Here is a 19,717-nt window from a genome sequence, read left to right as displayed (position 1 = left end):
TATTCCATAAGTTTATACAAAAATTGAAAGATTGAAAACAAAGTAAATCATAAAATTTTAAGTCAGGTATAACTAAATAGTTGTTATGTGCTACATAATAATAAACTTTATAAAATATTATTATCAATTAATAAGACTAATAAACATACAATATTATTCTATTCTAGTAGGCCAATAATAACACAGGAACCAGATATATTATAAAAACAAAAGAATCATAGAATAATTAATTAACATTACTTGAAAAAAAAACACAAGAAACAATAAACTGATAATATGATTCATGAATCAAATTTTGGAGTTCTAATTGAATTAATTAACACTTTATTTTGATACTAACTCAAATTTTAGAGACTAATAATTAACATATTTACTTGATTTATTCTCTGTACTAATATAAATAGATTTTTCATTAGTCAATAATAAAATTTGTATGTAATCCAATGTTAGTACTGGGTACGTTCATTACCCACCTATATATATTGGCTCACCTTTACAGATCACAAAAAATAGGACACTTATCTCAAATAAACTACTCTTATGATTATATATCTATATTTACATATGTATATACATGTTATTATAATTTGGACTAATGTTCATGCAAAAAAATTTTTATGATTGGTTTTCATAAACCATATCAACCTCTTCCCATTTCAAAGAACAGAGAAAAACAAATATAATAGATCTACTGAAAAAATACAAAATTAACGCAAAAAAATAACATAAATAGATAGAAGTTCATACCTAATATGTGATAGAGATGTATTTGTATTGAAATTTGTGAAGATTAGGTTGAAAAATAAAAAATATATGAAGATTGTATTTTATTATTCTCTCTTATTAATTTCTAGACCCACTTATAAAATTAAAAATGAGAAATTATATTTTATTCTCTCCCATAAAAAAAAATAGAGAGAATCCATTTCCCAACCCTATATCCTTGGAAACTTTGCTATTGACTCTTGTTGTAAAATATGGTTGACTTAAAAAAACAAATGATAATAAAACACTTATTTTTTTTAAAAGAAAATAGAGAATTATTCTCCAAAAAACAAGACAATTTATTTGTGATCCCACTTTAGGCCATGTCATCGCTATTTTCATTTTCATGCTGTGCGAAGCCAAAGCCAGAAACGATAACGTGTGCGCCGACATCGTTTTCAATTCCAATTCCAATGTGTGTGTTTGTTCTTTCGTGCTAAGCTTCAATCTCAAAGAGGACTTAGTTCTGAGGAATATTCCTTCTTCCTTTCCTTTTGTTTCTTCCCTCAAAGCTTGGAATATCGCAAACTCAGAATCATACTTCGTTTGCATCACTCAGGTGTATGTAACTAACTCGCATATCAATTTTCACTTCTCTCTCTATAATCGATGGTTTCATGAACTTAGGTTTACTCATGTTTATTTATTTTATCAAATTTTCTCTTTTTTGAGTAATTTGTTTGGCCTGAAAATATCTCAGCTTATTTTAGACTTTTAATTGCTGATAAAACTGCTAAAGTATGGATCTTTGGATTTTTACCCCCTTTTTTTCTTCCCTTGCAAAAATAAAACAACTATTTTTCTTGTCTGCTAAGGTGGTTATGTTCAACTTTTTTTCTTTCATGCAGTTCTAATTGTCCTTTTTTCTGTTACAGCTGTTTTTCAGATTGAAAGGATAAACTAGTTTGGAACTGTTACTATACGATGTTGTGCTCATTTCATCATCATCACCTTGGGCTTCAGTTCCATTCAACAATGGCCTATTCGGGTTCACATAGGCTACACAGCAATATCGAAAGCTGCGGTTTTTGTCATGTATGTTGTTATTATTTAATTTGATTTAGATTTGATTTGTTTTCTTAAAGAGTTTGCCTTCTTTTAATCTACAATGCTGAGTTTTATTTATTTCTTTACAGAAGCCCATGTGTGCAGATCGATTGTGTTTTGTAAATATCAATCATTCGCCAGAGTGTTTGGTATGACCCTACTGCTTTTGCTTCTTGAAATCTCCTGTGTATGCATATTGTTGGTAGTTTTATTTTTCTGAATTCCTGTTGCCTTCCAGTTTGAGATACTCTCATTCGCGTCACTTCTTCTATACGGTTATTGTACTAGATGTATGCCTTCTTTTGTTCATGGACTAAATTGATGATGAACTTTGTTTGACAGAGGCGGGATTCTTCTGCACTTATCCTATCCAGAGTACATGTCCCACTTAGGCCCTTACGATGTGTTTCGGTGTGCCAGTCCACACTAATACCAGCTGGAGGGTGTGAGGCTCCACTCAGGAATTTGGCTACTATTTCTTTATCAAGGTTCCCCTCTATTTTGTTCCCAGTAATTCAGAGAAAGTTCGACAAATTCATTGAAAACATGTCCATGTGTTTATTTATGGCAACATCACTTTCATATTATGTTATGAACTTGATATTTATGTTGGGCATCTGATGCCACTGAGCTATGGTTCCCTTTGAGAAGTAGTGGGTAGAATTGGGTAATTGATCAAACCCCAAGAATACCTGATTAAAGCTTGAACTTTTGATACTAAGTTCATTTATTATGACAGTTATATACACATGCTGCTTGCATAGAGTTTTATCTAGTGCTGAATTCAGCACATCTCTTCCTTTATCACCTATCTATTGCAGAACACAATCTCTGTGGACATACTTACGTTTTTAATTAATTTATTTTCAAATTAATGTAGGCCACAGTGCACTATATCAGGAAAACCCATTGTACAATTTGTACATCAATTCATCCCTGCCCTTGGTATCATTGGTTTTGCTGTCTGGGGTCTAGAGCCACTTCTGCGCCTGAGCAGGACTCTATTTCTGCAAGTTAGCATCTAATCTTTGTCTAAATTAAATCGAATGCCAGCATTAGTTAACTTCCTGTTTGGTGACATAGTGACATGTTTTCAGAAGACTGACAAAAGTTGGAAGAAAAGTAGTTTGCGTTATTTAATGAAATCTTATCTTCAACCTTTGCTGCTATGGACAGGGGTTATGCTCATATGCAGGTAATCTCATAGTTCAACAGGTATTTTTCTACTGGAAACTTGAAGAACTCTAATGCTATCATAAACTCTTTCAGGGATTTAGATCCATTAGTCTTACCATCAGAAACCAGTCAGGCTGTGAAGCAACGGCTGCTGAGTTTTGTGAGATCCTTGTCAACAGTCCTTACATTTGCTTATTGTTCTTCAAGGTAGATGTTATTTCTCAGAATTATGTCCCACAATTATTGTTATATTAACCAAGTTACTATTATATTGTACCTTTTGTAAGTCAAGCTTCTCTTTCTTGTTTGGTAATGATAGTTGCACACCTTGATTGATGTTCAATTTTTACCCTATTAATTAAATTAAAGTATGGAGAAGATAGAAGGAGGAAAAGTATGTGGGGTTCACATTCAAATCAATGGTGGTGGATTGGGTGTATAAAGTGAAACACCTATCTAGGTGTAGAATTATCATTTTCCTTTCTTGTTATCTGAACTCGAAGTAAAACACAAACTATTATGCAAATTTAAAACATTTAAGATAGTATAGAAGGAAAAATAGGAAGTACAGAGAAATGCTGGGTTCTATCTGCTTGTCATAGATAATTCTATTCTATTTTATTTTGATAATGGTTACACATTTTATTTGATTGATCTTGTTATTTTTTAATAATATTATTCCTATTTATTGTTGCCTTGTAGTTGTAAAATAATTATTTTGGTTCTTTCTATGATGTATTTGGAATCTGGTGTGTTGTTTCAATTATAATCTAATATGCACGTACTACTTCTTTCAGCTTAATTAAGCAAGCACAAAAAAGTTGTATGGAGATGAATGACTCCAGTGATGAAAGGAATGTATGTTTCTTTCTCTTCTCCTTATCATTATTCCATTCTCCACATAACATTTTGCTGCAATAATGATTAGTTATTTTTTGTTTTGAGATCACTTAATTGAAGCTTTAAATTAGTTGTGTTATCAAGTGAAGTTTCAAAGCAGTCAACTATTAGTGAATGAAGATTTGTATGTGACTAAGATTTACACATAACTTTGAGTATGCAGGCTAAACAAAGCAGTGTTGTAGCCTTGTAGGGCATTTTTTCTCAGTTTCATCTTGTCAACTCTTGAGGGCATTCCTCAAGCGTAAACACAAATCTCACTGAAAGTTGTGTGAATGACAGATGAGGATTGATTTTACTGGTAAAGCTTTATATACTGCAATATGGGTAGCTGCTGTGTCACTGTTCATGGAGTTGCTGGGATTCTCCACACAGAAATGGTTGACTGCTGGTGGTTTGGGCACAGTATTGCTTTCGCTTGCAGGTCGTGAGGTACAGTATAGGATCTCCAATACTGTTCATGAGAATCATTAAGCCTATCATTTGCTTTTTGTGGATCATCCTTTATATTAAGTTTAATAAGTCTCTCTTGTTTACTGCTGTTTTAACTTCACTTTCTGTGATGCATTCAGATATTCATGAACTTCCTTTCAAGTATAATGATTCATACAACTCGACCATTTGTTGTGAATGAGCGGATTAAAACAAAGATTAAAGATGATGAGGTTTCTGGTAGAGTTGAGGTTGGTATCTCTTATTCATACATTTTCCCTGTAAGAATAGTTTTTATTATAAATGATATTTTGTTTTCTTATATATTCAATTTTCCAATTTCCATATTTTTTATAGCATGTAGGCTGGTGGTCACCAACAATTGTTAGAGGTGCTGATTGTGAAGCAGTACATATTCCTAACCAGAAGTTGAGTGTAAACATTGTAAGGAATCTTAGTAAGAAATCTCATTGGCGCATCAAGACTCATCTTGCCATCAGTCACTTGGATGTTAACAAGATCAATGTGAGCACTCTTGGATTACTTGCTTTAAAACTTGTTGAGGGACTTTATTTTGGCTATCTCATTGTGTGAAAGCTAAGGTAATCTCTTAACTAAATTTTTTGATGTAGAATATCCTAGCTGATATGCGCAAGGTTTTGGCTAAAAATCCTCAAATAGAGCAGAAAAGATTGCATAGAAGGGTTTTTCTGGAGGATATCAATCCAGAAAATCAGGCTCTTATGGTAGGTACCCTTTTTTTGTGCCCATTGTTTTTTGAAAAATTGAGCTCATAAGTTCATATATACACAATCACTCCCAGGGCTTGGCCCATATAAAAAGCCGCTAAACTGGCGCCCAGGCTAGCCTAACCACTACATAGGTCCTAGCTTTCGGGTGTACTAACACAAGTGAGAGACTAACTATCAGATAATGTCAGACTAGAGCGTCATCAAAAGAATGCCCCTTCTGCTGTCAAACTATCTCTACACGTGGCCGTTCGGAGAATCGCCATGAGGCTCGTCCATCTCCTCATCCTGCTCTATCTCTATCTCAGGATCCTCCTCTTCCTTATCATCCGCAGCTACAACTATACCCTCAGATCCACCAGAAACACTGCTGTCACTGTACAAAACCATTCGCGAGCACAGGTCCGTTCGCGTATATAGGAGCTACCCCACCGTCCGGTAGTGCCGGCTCATCAGGCTGTGGAAAGTCGGGGATCGGCTCAGGGGGAAAATCCCACTCTGGTGGTATCACAGGTATGTAGTCACCAGCTAACTCGGGGACATCAGGAATGATAGGCTCAGGTTCCACCTCATTCAAAGGTTGAGCTGGTATAGGGTGTCCGGGATCATCAGGAAAAGGATGTCCAGGTGCGTCAGGATGTAACCAAGATAAGGGAAAATCGTAAGGAGCATCGGGGTCAAAATGCGGGCTAGACAGAGGATGTTGAAAAGCTTGATTAGGTAACGCATATCGTCTAATACGAGGCTCCAAACCCATAATGAAGTAACTGTGATGTACCGGATCCTCGTAGACGGTGGGGTAGCTCCTATATACGTGAACGGACCTGTGCTCGCGAATGGTTTTGTACATAGTGACAGCAGTGTTTCTGGTGGATCTGAGGGTATAGTTGTAGCTACGGATGATGATGAGGAGGAGGATCCTGAGATAGAGATAGAGCAGGATGAGGAGATGGACGAGCCTCATGGCGATTCTCCGAACGGCCACGTGTAGAGATAGTTTGACAGCAGAAGGGGCATTCTTTTGATGACGCTCTAGTCTGACATTATTTGATAGTTAGTCTCTCACTTGTGTTAGTACACCCGAGAGCTAGGAGCTATGTAGTGGTTAGGCTAGCCTGGGCGCCAGTTTAGCGGCTTTTTATATGGGCCAGGCCCTGGGAGTGTCATGTAAATATTAGCTACGTAGGATGACGAGGATGTAAACTGACTTGATCTTGTGTAAACGCTACATGTTTTGTTATAGTGTACATGATGTATATTATCAACTGTGTTTCTATGTTTCTTTATGCTTCCTTTCTATTTCTCTCAATGTATGCCTTTTTATTTTACCTTGTTATCCGCAACAATATAAAAAAAAAAAAAAGTTACTCGTAAAGCTGGCATCGCTCTAACAAGGAACAGGCTCATATGTTTTCCTTCTGTTTATCTTCAATATATGCTTTTAAAGGCATTTTCAAGGCTTATCTTTAGATGCATCTTGTAACATAATCTAAGGCAAGATGCCCTCAAGGCTCAAGCTTAGGATGAAAAGCTCTGCTTTCCTATGCCTTTTCAAATTTTCAAGTGAATGATCTCCAAGTTAGAAAAGAAACAGTTTCAATTTTTAACTAAATATAAATTGACATATATAGGTAAAGAAGACTTAAATTTTTATCTTAAATAATTTGGGACAGACTATTAAGCAGCTCTGGTTCATATTGCTGAAGACTACTAAATTCTGCTTCACAATCATACATGTATCATAATGCTTATTGAACACCAGTTACGCTCTGAGCAACTTATCAAGTTTCTATTCATTGTATCTTGGGCTTCCTGTTCTTTTTACATCTATTCTTGTAATTTGGATGTTTAAGGCATCTGATTAGTTAGCATTTCTTTCATTGTAACTTTGGAATATGCAGAAATCTATTTTTTGTCTGCCTTACTAATTAATTACAAGTTCTCGATTTTCTCCTTTTTTTCATTTCTCAACTGCCATGGTTTTTTCTGTTACAGATATTAATATCTTGCTTTGTTAAAACTTCACATTCCGAAGAGTACCTTCGTGTTAAGGTGAGTCTTGATTGATTATAGCAGCTGTTGATGCATAAAGCATGATGGTTTAATGGTGGAGACTCACATGCAATTTGTCTTCATGTGAAGTTGACAGTTAAAAACCGTTAGATGATAATTTAGTCAAACATATCAAATCATCTAATAGTTTTCAACTACGAACTTCACATGAAGACAACTGCATGGAGTTTTTACCTAATTTAACATATGTCTATAGATGTTTTGTAATGCAGCTCTTTCAACTCAATTGTAATAGTATTCTCAATCCCTGTTATGCTTTAAAACTCATCTGTAATGGTCTCCAATTAGTTTTACTTCTATGTATTCCTTGATAAGGGGCATTTAGTATCAGTTACGGATAAGTGGCTTACTTAGGTAACTGACAAGCAATTTTTGTAATAAAAACAGGAGGCTATTCTCTTGGATCTTCTCAGAGTTATCGATCATCATGGAGCTCGACTAGCGACCCCCATCCGCACAATTCAGAAGATGTACAGTGTCACTGATTCAGAAGCCGATCCATTTGATGAGAACCTATTCACTCGTTCCAGAGCTAAGGCTAACCGTCCATTCTCATCAAAGGATTCACCTTACAATGTTAAGCCTTCAATTCATTCGAACATTACAAACGAGAAGGATACCAAGTTTGAGGAAACCTTGACATCTGACTTAAAAGTAGATGACGACTTTGCAGGGCCATCAACCTCCACATCCAGTGTAAACTCCAGCAACGAGAAATTTAACCCTTCTGAATCCAAAACCAAGAATATGGATCGTGACAATTCGGTCCAGAAGACATCCAAATCCATGCAGCCCAAGGAAAAAGCAGGAAGTGCAGGAAACAGGACATCACCGGAATTTTTGTTGACTTCCAAGAAGTCAGGCAGAGGAGATGCTACTAATTCTGTTACCTCTTCACCATCAAAGAAAGGTGAAGAAAAAGATAAATCTGGTGGCTCATCATCATCAACTATTCCTTCCTTGAAAGAGAATATTGTTCTTGATGCTGCCTTGCTGGGAGCGAAACGAACACTTGAAATAGACGACAAAATTAGTCCACCTATCGCTGCAGAGCCTCCAGAATTCGCTATCCAACAGAAAGGATGTGAACCTCGTGGAATTAAGGATCACAAGGGTTGTAAGAAGTCTCCTAATGCTAAGCAGAGTGATTAGATGGATAGTCTCCTAATGCTAAACAGAGTGATTAGCTGGATAAGCAGAGTTTAGATGTGTTGTTTTAAACATATAAGAGAGCCTTTTTCCTTGAACTGTGCAAAAATGATGCAGCTGTTATTTTTATGCTGGCATTGTGCATTGTATTCTTTGTACTTGATTCCCCTTATGTAAATAACTGCTGGATTTGCACCCCCAGTTAGAACCTTCTGTATATCATCAAAGCAAAGAAAGCATTTTTGCTTATGAGATACTCCCAGATCGTACCATGAGCTATCAAAAACTCTCATAGAAGCATAAAGTTGTGTTTTCCTAAGGTCAAATGCGATATCAAACCAACCAGACTTTTAGTTTGTACTTTGATTTATTCAACCATTAAAATTTATGGTTAATCAACAAAATTGTTCTCCAGTTGAAAATGTTTAAACCGGAAATTTAGATAGTCATATTGAATATCTTATCACCTATAGTTTTGATCTTTGGTTTCAGAAGGTAATAGAGTTGAAGATTTGTGATTCCTTGCTTCAATGACTGTAGCAACTTGAGCAGCTTTCTTAGCTTTCTGGGGATTTAAGCACAGCCATTGTCTATGGTTTGTTGAATGTATATCTTATAAGGGAATTCTTTTGGTAGTTACTACAAATAGTGTTGCCTCATTCAACTAGACACTGACATTAATAAGTCAAAAGTTATATAAATGCAAGCATTAAGAATGCTTCCAAACCCACCTAGACAGAGAAATTTTTAACGGCCCTTTTCAAACTCATTCTGAATGACAAACTCCTAAATGGTAAACACTAAACACTCACGTTTAAACAGCTTCTGTAGGAGCAGATTTGAACAGAATAGTGCTACATTTTAATTTATAACCAATGAAAGAACAATTACTACAAAACAAACAAACAAACAAAATGTTCCACATTGCATTCAGATTTCCATGTTCCCTGAATAGAACAAAATCATATTGGTTTTCATCCAAAAAAAGAAAAAAGGAACACAGAAAATGTTTTCTGAAACTAACCGCAACTTAAAACCATAACATTTTAACCATCTCAAACCATCCTCCGGGGCCTCCCTCGCTTCCGCGAACCCACACTACCCGAAACATCAACCGCCGCAGGCGCCACCGCAACTGGCACCGGTTGCTGCATGCAATCGGAAGCCACCGTTTGCGGCGCAGCATTTCCATTGGATTTCAAGCTCTCAAAGACAAAACCCATCGGAAAGAAGCCCCAATTGCAATAATACTTCTCCTCACCAGGCACCAACGGCGGCATAGCAGTAACCGCAGCACCGTGAAACGACCTCTCGCAATTGTCGTTTTGGCACCTCAAGCAACACCCCTCGTAAACCCTAGGGTATTCATACATCAAGTAACAGTACGGACACGCCGTCCAGAAGTTCCCCGAATAAGGATCGCTCCCCCTCCGAACCGGAAGCTTCTCCTGCTGAACCGAACCGGAAACATTCCCCTGGGCCCGGTTCAGACTCGCATCGTAGGCGAGTTTTTGGGCCGGGTCCGATAAGACGGACCAGGCGTCGGAAACGAGGGCGAATGCATGCTGGGCGAAGGGGAAGCGGTTCTTGTCAGGGTGGAGGAGGAGGGCGAGCCTGCGGTAGTTGGACCTGATGACGTGGAGGTCTTGAGAGTGTAACACGTCGACTTGGAGTATTTGGTACCACTGCGGGGTGTTATCGGTGGTGGTGGCGTCGGAGATGAGGAGGACGTCGGCGATGGCAAGGATCTGGTCGGAAGTTTCTAGAAGGGGCTCGGTTTCTTGGGCGAGGATGGCGAAGTCTTTGGCGCCGTTGAGGTCGCGGTTCTGTAGAAGCTTCTCTGCGATTCCTATCAGACGTTCAGCTTCTTCTTTGTTGTTGTCGTTGTTCTGCATATTTTTTTTTTCTTAATTATTGCAGTTTCGTTTGGTTAGGTTTGTTGTCTGAGATGGGCCTCAGCCAACTGTCTCGGTTTGAAATGCTAACTAACTCTCTCTTCGGAAAGAAGCACTTTTATTACGCAAATTATTTTTTATATTGGGTGGGGAACAGTATTTTGCAGATTCATTGATGGTAAACGTGTTAATGTCAAATACTCAAATGTAATACTGTTTAACGAGTAATTAGTTAAAATCTGTTTTCAAAATTTTAAAAGTGGAAATTTTAATTAAAAAAAATATACAAAAATATTTTTAAATATTTTAATAGATAAATCAGTTTTCAGTCTATTTTATGACAGAGTAATTACTCAAATCAATCCTCAAAATTTTAAAAAGATATATTTAGTTTTTAAAAAAAATTAATACAAAAATTAATTTCTAACATTTTGTCTGTCAGACATAACAGAATTTTTCATCTATTTTCTGACATAACTCATTAACGAAAAATTTAAATTTGACTTTTTTTTTGTTAACGTAGTTTTTGCACACATTATAAATAAAAAAAATATGTATGTGCCACATAGATGTGTATGTTAAATTTTTGAATTAATTGATAATTTGGTGATCAAATTTATATTCAAGTAAAAATAAAAGAATAACTTTGATTATACTTAATTCCTAGTTATCACATCAAGCTAAATTATATTAAATACAAAAATATTAAATAATTTCAACCTTGATTAGTTTTTTGTAGAATAATCTTTAATAACTTTATTGAACCACTTCTCTAATAATTAATATTTAGATCACTTTTTAATGAAAGACGTATCTAATTTGGAATTAGAGAATACTCAACATAACAAAATAAAACATACAAACAAGAAGACACAAAATTAAATAAACTACAATAATATGGTTTTAATTTAAGAGAATATGAGACTCAGTACATCTATTTTTGTTAGATTTAGAATTATGTATGTAGTGAAGATAGTTCAATAAAAAAAAATTTGAAAAAAATACCATATTAAAAATCAAATAAGTTTAACATAACCTTAAAAGTTAATTTGATTATAATATCTACTAATATTCTTTTTCTAATAAACATTTGAAGAATTTAGTAAGTCATGCAGGAAAATAGACAAGCGACTATTATGTCTAACGGAAAAAATGTTGGGATTGATCTGTGTATTAATTTTTTTGGAACTAAAATATTTACGTATGTTAAATTTTTGAATTAATTGATAATTTGGTGATCAAATTTATATTCAAGTAAAAATAAAAGAATAACTTTGATTATACTTAATTCCTAGTTATCACATCAAGCTAAATTATATTAAATACAAAAATATTAAATAATTTCAACCTTGATTAGTTTTTTGTAGAATAATCTTTAATAACTTTATTGAACCACTTCTCTAATAATTAATATTTAGATCACTTTTTAATGAAAGACGTATCTAATTTGGAATTAGAGAATACTCAACATAACAAAATAAAACATACAAACAAGAAGACACAAAATTAAATAAACTACAATAATATGGTTTTAATTTAAGAGAATATGAGACTCAGTACATCTATTTTTGTTAGATTTAGAATTATGTATGTAGTGAAGATAGTTCAATAAAAAAAAATTTGAAAAAAATACCATATTAAAAATCAAATAAGTTTAACATAACCTTAAAAGTTAATTTGATTATAATATCTACTAATATTCTTTTTCTAATAAACATTTGAAGAATTTAGTAAGTCATGCAGGAAAATAGACAAGCGACTATTATGTCTAACGGAAAAAATGTTGGGATTGATCTGTGTATTAATTTTTTTGGAACTAAAATATTTACGTATGTTAAATTTTTGAATTAATTGATAATTTGGTGATCAAATTTATATTCAAGTAAAAATAAAAGAATAACTTTGATTATACTTAATTCCTAGTTATCACATCAAGCTAAATTATATTAAATACAAAAATATTAAATAATTTCAACCTTGATTAGTTTTTTGTAGAATAATCTTTAATAACTTTATTGAACCACTTCTCTAATAATTAATATTTAGATCACTTTTTAATGAAAGACGTATCTAATTTGGAATTAGAGAATACTCAACATAACAAAATAAAACATACAAACAAGAAGACACAAAATTAAATAAACTACAATAATATGGTTTTAATTTAAGAGAATATGAGACTCAGTACATCTATTTTTGTTAGATTTAGAATTATGTATGTAGTGAAGATAGTTCAATAAAAAAAAATTTGAAAAAAATACCATATTAAAAATCAAATAAGTTTAACATAACCTTAAAAGTTAATTTGATTATAATATCTACTAATATTCTTTTTCTAATAAACATTTGAAGAATTTAGTAAGTCATGCAGGAAAATAGACAAGCGACTATTATGTCTAACGGAAAAAATGTTGGGATTGATCTGTGTATTAATTTTTTTGGAACTAAAATATTTACTTTTAAAATCTTTAGAGACTGATTTGGATAATTACTCTACCGAAAAATGAATTGGGGACTGACGGATTAAAATCTTGAGGATGTTTTTGTATATTAATTTTTTTTAAAGACTAAAATGTCCACTTTTAAATTCCTTAGAGACTGATTTGAATAATTACTCCTATTTAATTTAGAGTGTAAAAACTGAATTTACTTATTTTTGAAGAGTAAAAATCGGACCATATACAATTTATGAATTTCGAAATAAAAAATATTCACAATAAAAAAAAACAGATTCTCTGGTTTAATATTAAAGAATTATTAAAAATCCTCCTACAAAGTAATTGGATGGTCCAATCACATATTTTTATACAAATAAAAATACCTACATAACCAATATAACTAAATTGCACACCAGTCTTTATCCATAATAAAAAAATTGAGCCTTTTTATGATTGTTTCCAATAATAAATGATATAAGGAGATAGGAACAAAAAATAAATAAATTGTTGGAATAAATTAATTTTGTACTTATTAAAGATGAATTTTGGTTGACGAAACTAAAAAAAATTCCAAAAATTTTTGAAAAAAATTCTAAATTGCTCTTTCTAACCTACTTTATCTCAACCCAATTCTAAACTCTTTACAATTTCTCAAATCTTTTCTCATCCAACTCTCATTTCTAACTACTTTCATTATCACTATTGCTGCCTTTTTCATTGCCACAATTGTCATCCTCGCTTTCTCTTTACCACCACCATCGCACAAATGGATTTAATAGTCAAAGGCAATCTCACAAAAAGTAAATAAATAAATAAATAAAGAGAAAATAAGTGGAGGTTCTTCGTAACATTGAGGCGAAGGTGGTTATTTAATGCACTAAATAGCTCAAACATTTGACCAAAATTGACAGTACTGTTATGAGAATACAATGCTACATTTGCCACTGTTACCGATAGCCATTCTGACGGTGTATCATGAGGCGAAAGTCATCGAAGCTCAACCATCAATAATAAGGTGAGATGTCACTAACATTTGGTGGCGCACGTTTATATTACTAACTCGCTTTATTACTGATGGACAGACTGTCAATATTATATATACCGCGTTATTATAAATAACAAATTTTTTATATTAACAGCTAGGTCTTCGATAATCTTCAACGAATATAATAATTCAATGATCAGGACTCCCGTGCCGGCGATCTTCATCATCGACTCCATTTGTAGGGATAATGAAGGGAAATTTGTGAGAACCTATGGTTTCCAATAGGATACTAGCAAAGGGAATGAATCGTAAATCGATCTCACGGCACAGCTCTAGAGATTTAGATAATCATGTGTTTTATCGTGTTAACCTTGGTTCAAAGTCTAATCTGCACTCGTTTATCATAGTCTCAATCTCTCGTTAACTATGTCATTGTTTGTTTTAGTAAACAAGCAACAATAAATAGTAAGTACAAAAAATCACAAAGCCCTGAAAATAGAGAATAAACACAGAGAAAATGCGACAACTAGTATGATGCACGTCTATCATACGCAGGTCGTGAACTCACACATCAGTTGACTACCTGCAACCTGACGTTACCGGAGACCAAGTTCGAATATAATTTTTCAACTGTGTACACTCAGCATGCGTATCTCATGGGTGAAACCATGTACATTCGAGATTCTTGGCAATCATCGCAAAGCTTGATTCCACAATATGCTCCCAGTTGAGAAGCAGAACTTATCATAAAAGTGGGCATCCCCACATCATTGCACTATGCAATTGGGACCAAACCACTATTCTTATCAGGTACATACTCAGAATAGGGTACATTCCGAAAACTTAAAGTTAGCTCACCCTTTCTGTCAAACTTGTCACTTTATAAGATCCAATCCGGTCCTTGTCCATTTTCACGAAGGACAAAGCGATCCCTGTCCAAAAAAAAAGGGACACTTCGATCCTCTACCTTTTTATTTTGGGACAATACGGTCCCTCTGATAAAAAATTTATTAAATAATAATAAAAATTAATTTTGTGGGGGTTTTATTTGTATTTTGTGGGGATTTTAAACCCCCACAAAAATCTTTTCAACAATATAACCAATTACTACCATTATTACCATTATCTTTTTCATCCTCTATTATTTTTATTGTGTAACCATACTTTATCATCATCATTATCTCCGCTACCGTCATCATCACCAATACCAATATTATCAATATTAAAATTCTCTTCTTTCATTTCTTATTCGATGTTATTTTTTTCTTTTAAAAGGTATTGTACTATAATTACTTTTTTTTTGTGGCATCATTTTTATCAATGATTTTTCTTCACTTAACCACCATTGATGAAGGAATTTTTTAAAAACAAAGTTATTAATAATTTGTGAAAGTTTAAACCCCACAAAATACAAATAAAACCCCCACAAAACTAATTTTTATTATTATTTAATAATTTTTTTAACAGAGAGACCGTATTGTCCCAAAATAAAAAGGTTGAGGGTCGAAGTGTCCCTTTTTTTTGGACAGGAATCGCTTTGTCCTTCGTGAAAATGGACAAGGACCGGATTGAGTTTTACTCTTATAATTTCACAGTGAACTTTCTCTTTATCTGTGAGAAACATTTTTTGTCCTTAGTCTTTTACATATAAATTTTATGTCATTTTATTCTCTAAGAGACTATTTTGCTCTTAGTCTCTGTAAATATTGACATTTATACCTTTAAATTCTTTTATGTTGACCATAGTGTCTTTTAATCTTGAAAGAATGGACAAAAGTACACATAAAATTTTACATAGTGGACAGATGTACACTCTATTTTTTTTAATGAGTCATGTGTATACACCAATATCAAATTCGTTGGTCATGTCTATCTTTTTATTTTCTGAAAAACTTTTCCGCCAATTGTTGCTGTCACGTGGCACCTTATTTACCATGGTGACATTGTGCACTGTGTGACATGGCTCTTTTGATGATACAATAAAAAATAATTGTCAAATTATTAAATTTATTAAATTAGAATAAAAATTTTTTTACAAGTTACAATGTTTTTTCATTCTCTTCCCTTTCCTCTCAAGAAATCTGTCTTTCTCTTCATTCTCTTCTTTCGTGGTCTTCGTTCTATGAGATTAAAAAGAAATCTTCTCTCTAAACCTTCTTTGCGTCTCTCATAACAGGGATTTGTAAAACCTAAAGTACCAAATATCACAATCTCAACGAAGGAAGAACATACATCATACTTATGCGAGGTTATGGTGGCTCTTTTTCTGCGCCGAAAAATAGAAAGAAGAAGAAGTTCGACTACAACAACAGCAAGTGTCTACATGGACTTGACACAGTGATGCTTGAGTCTGCGACAGAGTAGAACCCAAGAAGATTATTTTTTCATTGTCCGTAATAGGAGGTATGTGATTTCTTGTTATGTTTATGATGATAAATGCTATCCATCTTATGTGAAAATATTGAAATTGCCTTCGAATTCATAAATGCATAAAATTGAATTAAGGTGTGATTATTTTGATTGGGATGATGAAGTTGTTGACATTGAAAAAGATTGGTAAATTCAGGAGCAGAGTGAAAAAAGTAAATAGAAGTTTGTAGAAGAAAGTAAATAGAAGGTCGGAGAAGAGATGAAAAAATATTGCAGAAAATTGATGGAATTAATCAAGAATTGAAGAGTATTAGAAATTGGATTTAGTGTGTATAAAGTTGAGAAGGAAGGAAAGAGAATGAAGAGACGTAATAACTTATAATTTTTTTTATTATTTTAATTTAACAATTATCACTATGCCATCAAAGTGTGAAAATTTATGTATACTTTTATTCATTCTTTCTTTAATCTTTTAAAATGACCATTATGTCCCTTATTCTCTTTACATGATTCATTTTACTTAATTATTTTTATATCCTTCTTTCTTTAAAATTACATATTTATCTTTAATCTTTTATAAAATGACTTTTATGTACTTAATTCATTAATCTTACATCTTTATCCTTTTTTTTATCTTAATTACCATTTTGTCTTCTAATCTTTTTTAAAAAGATTTTTATGTTTCTCTTTCTCAAAATTACTTTTTTACCTTTAATATTTTATGATATGACCATTTTATCTTTTATAATTCAATTCTTACCATATTAACCTCGTACTTTTTTAAAATGACTATTTTACTCTTATTAATTTTTAGTTTTACTATTTGAATTTTATATTTTTTTAAATAATTATTTTGCCCTTCTGTTACATAATTACTCATTTTAATCTTATATTTTATCAAAATAACCAATTTATTCTTAAATTTAACCTAAATGACCATTTTTATCCTTTTTTAGCCATAATTACCATTTTAATCTTATTCTTTTATTTTTATCTTAGTACTTTTTTATATTTATACTTTTATCCCTAAATTTTACTAAAATTATTTATATCCGAAACTTTATCTTAATTATATTTTTCCTTGAATCTTTTATATAATTATATTTTTATCCCTAAGCCTTCTATTTCATGTTTTTAAATCTAATATTTTATTATTTATACTTTTAACCTACTTTTTACTCTAATTTGCATATTCATCATACTTGGTGCATCATACATTTTGTACAGATTTAAATCTTGAGTTTATGACACTTTTAGCCTCTTTCACTCACTTTTTCTTCAATCTTTCGATCTTTTATGTAATTAACTTTAATAACCATCTCCTTAAGAGTTCTTTACTTGATTTTTAACTTTTATAAAATTATAATTTAGCATCAAGAATTTAATCATATTTAGGGGTGAACGTAGATCAGGTCGGATCTGATATGGCCAAAATCTTGCTCCGATCCGCACTAAGTGTAAACCCCACGTAATTAAGGAATAATTAGCCAATAAATTAATTATTAATCCAAAAAATTAGAAAATTAAATTTTTATTGATCCAGAGAGATAGAAATATTAAAAATATGAATTTCGACACTAATTTTAAAGATTTTGATCCAAAATTGGGCCAATGAGCAATGGATCGGATCTTATCCGCAGATCCGCAGTAAATATCTGCATCCGGTCCAAAAATTGCGGATACGATCCGATCCGCAGACTGATTGGATTGGATAGGATCCGATCCGCACCTTTTAAGGATCGGATCGCAGATATCTGCTCTACATCTGCATAAAAGATCCGTGGATCCGCATATCCGCACAATAATGATTAAAAAAAATAAATATATATATGTTAGTTTCTCAGCCACCCTAACTTAACCCTAATCTCACTTCACACTTCTCGCGCACTTCACCCTTCCTTCACGGTGCTGAAACCCCAAATCCCCAATCTCTCACCCCTAATCTCTCACCCATTTAGGCATTCACCCATAGCTGTAACCAATCCAACCATTCACCCTCGACACCAAACCACCCATCGGCAACTTCGTCTTCATCTTCCTGATCACCGTCGGAAGCTACTCGCCGGAGATCTCCTGATGTTCCTCCCTCTTCATGGCATGCTTCTTGTCGGAGCTGTTCCTCGCAAAGTCACGTAGTCAGGTTCATCTCCTTCATCGCGTTCTTGTTGGTCACCATTGCTTCCTCCGTGTTCGTGGTTCGTGGTTCATGGTTCATGATTCTCGCTGGCGTTCTCGTCCCTTGGCTCCCTTGGCTTGACAAGTGACAACCTCCGTTCTCAGTTCTCCGTTCTTAGTTCCAGGAGTCCTCTATTTCCAAAATCAACATCCTCTGCTTTGTTGACTCATTGTTTAGGACTTCAGGTAATTTTTTAATGAGCATCATTTGAATTTTGTGAATAATGCTCTTATTGTTATTGTGTTTTTTAAAGAATTCTGCTCCTGTTATTGTTTATATGAATTATGTGAGATGCTGCTGTTTTAATTTATATTTATACGATTTTATGTAATGATGTGAGATGCTGTTTGTAGAATTGTGTTGCTTGGAATGGCTGATAAGCAAGCAGTTACAAACAATACAAGTGGGTCTGAGGTAGGGAGCATTCCTACTCCACCAAATGTTGCTGCATCGACACCTTCTGACTCAGCAAAGGGAGGGGAATAAGTGACTAATCCAGCCTCAAGTGATGCTCCTTCTACCGAGATAGAGACACAGACAGGCCAACCAGGTAAAAGAAAGGCTAACAGATCCCCTTCTATTGTTTGGGATCACTTTTAAAAAATGCGGAGGAAACTAAGCTCAATGTAAACATTGCTTGAAATTGTTACAATGTCATAGTCGTAGGGATGTCACCTCTAATCTAAAAAAACACATTGGAACTTGTGCAAAGAACCCAGATAATCATGTTGATAAAAAACAAAAAAATTCTTGTGTTCACAAATTCTAATTTAGATGAGCCACAAGCATTGAAGGTAGTAAGTAGACTTTAACCAGGAGCGGTGTAGGCTTTCACTTTGTAAGATGATAATAATTGATGAACTCCCATTTAAGTTCGTAGAAAATACTAGAGTTAGAGACTTTTGTGGTGAGATGCAACCTCAATTTAAAATCCCGAGTCGTGTGACAGTTGCTAGAGATTGTGTGCAATTGTATGTAGAGGAAAAGACCAAACTTAAGTCCCTTTTTTGAACCATCAAATGATTTCTTTAACTACGGGCACTTGGATGTCTGTTTAAAACATGAATTATATGTGTGTAACTGCTCATTATATTGATGATGGATGGACGTTGAATAAAAAAAATATTATCTTTTAACTTGACTGTTGATCATACTGGTGCTACCATAGGAAAAGCGTTAGAGAAGTGCATGAAAGATTGGGGTATTTGGAAGCTTTGTACTGTAACTATAGATAATGCTAGTGCCAACTTTGTTGCTGTGAATACTTTGGTTAAAATTATGTGAGAATGGAATGGTTATACTATGTTGGGTGGGGAATTTGTCCATTTGAGATGTGCTGCCCATATTTTGAACTTAATTGTTTGCGACGGTTTAAAAGATTTAAGCTCTTCTATTGCTAGGATAAGAACTTCCTATAAGTTTGTGAAGTCTTCTCCATCTAGATTAGCAACCTTTAGGAGGTGCGCACTTGAGGCAAACATTACTAGTCGTCAAATAATTATTCTTGATGTGCCAACTAGGTGGAATTCTACCTATATGATGTTGGAAGTGGCTGAAAAGTT

General features: G+C 33.5%; 2 protein-coding genes across 5 annotated transcripts; one reads left to right on the top strand and one right to left on the bottom strand.

Annotated features, from left to right (window-relative positions):
• Positions 1 to 1,072: 1,072 nt before the first annotated feature.
• LOC107606210 (mechanosensitive ion channel protein 2, chloroplastic) lies at positions 1,073 to 8,547 on the top strand. Of its 4 annotated transcripts, none has more exons than XM_088492750.1 (15): positions 1,073 to 1,326; positions 1,641 to 1,800; positions 1,902 to 1,961; positions 2,155 to 2,300; positions 2,693 to 2,825; positions 2,910 to 3,007; positions 3,082 to 3,195; positions 3,786 to 3,846; positions 4,171 to 4,320; positions 4,461 to 4,571; positions 4,678 to 4,845; positions 4,953 to 5,066; positions 7,065 to 7,121; positions 7,530 to 8,286; positions 8,321 to 8,547. In XM_088492750.1, exons 2-15 carry the CDS (start codon positions 1,690 to 1,692, stop codon positions 8,323 to 8,325), a joined length of 2,085 nt encoding a protein of 694 aa, XP_088348876.1. In that variant the 5' UTR covers positions 1,073 to 1,326; positions 1,641 to 1,689; the 3' UTR covers positions 8,326 to 8,547. The 4 variants fall into 4 exon arrangements, with proteins under 4 accessions (XP_088348876.1, XP_088348875.1, XP_016163710.1 ...); XM_088492749.1 differs by having other exon boundaries at positions 1,091 to 1,326; positions 2,913 to 3,007; XM_016308224.3 differs by having other exon boundaries at positions 1,091 to 1,326; positions 2,913 to 3,007; positions 7,530 to 8,547.
• A 582-nt stretch (positions 8,548 to 9,129) lies between these two features.
• On the bottom strand, positions 9,130 to 10,297 carry LOC107608463 (uncharacterized). The gene has a single exon (XM_088492752.1). The coding sequence runs from the start codon at positions 10,184 to 10,186 to the stop codon at positions 9,347 to 9,349; it is 840 nt and encodes a 279-aa protein (XP_088348878.1). The 5' UTR covers positions 10,187 to 10,297; the 3' UTR covers positions 9,130 to 9,346.
• Positions 10,298 to 19,717: the final 9,420 nt, after the last annotated feature.

This window comes from Arachis ipaensis, chromosome B7, assembly GCF_059453495.1.
Source record: "Arachis ipaensis isolate K30076 ecotype BB chromosome B7, ASM5945349v1, whole genome shotgun sequence".
NCBI classification, from domain to species: domain Eukaryota; kingdom Viridiplantae; phylum Streptophyta; class Magnoliopsida; order Fabales; family Fabaceae; genus Arachis; species Arachis ipaensis.
Note: the sequence above shows the minus strand (reverse complement) of the source record. Positions and strands in the feature narration are given on the sequence as shown.

What these genes read in the sequence shown, in the direction of transcription:
- LOC107606210 (XM_016308223.3), top strand. Translation starts at nt 1,690, where the DNA reads ATGTTGTGCTCATTTCATCATCATCACCTTGGGCTTCAGTTCCATTCA. An exon ending in ACTCCAGTGATGAAAGGAAT is followed by an intron (nt 3,847 to 4,170) that starts GTATGTTTCTTT and finishes TGTGAATGACAG; the next exon opens with ATGAGGATTGATTTTACTGG. An exon ending in CAGAAAATCAGGCTCTTATG is followed by an intron (nt 5,067 to 7,064) that starts GTAGGTACCCTT and finishes TTTCTGTTACAG; the next exon opens with ATATTAATATCTTGCTTTGT.
- LOC107608463 (XM_088492752.1), bottom strand. Translation starts at nt 10,186, where the DNA reads ATGCAGAACAACGACAACAACAAAGAAGAAGCTGAACGTCTGATAGGA.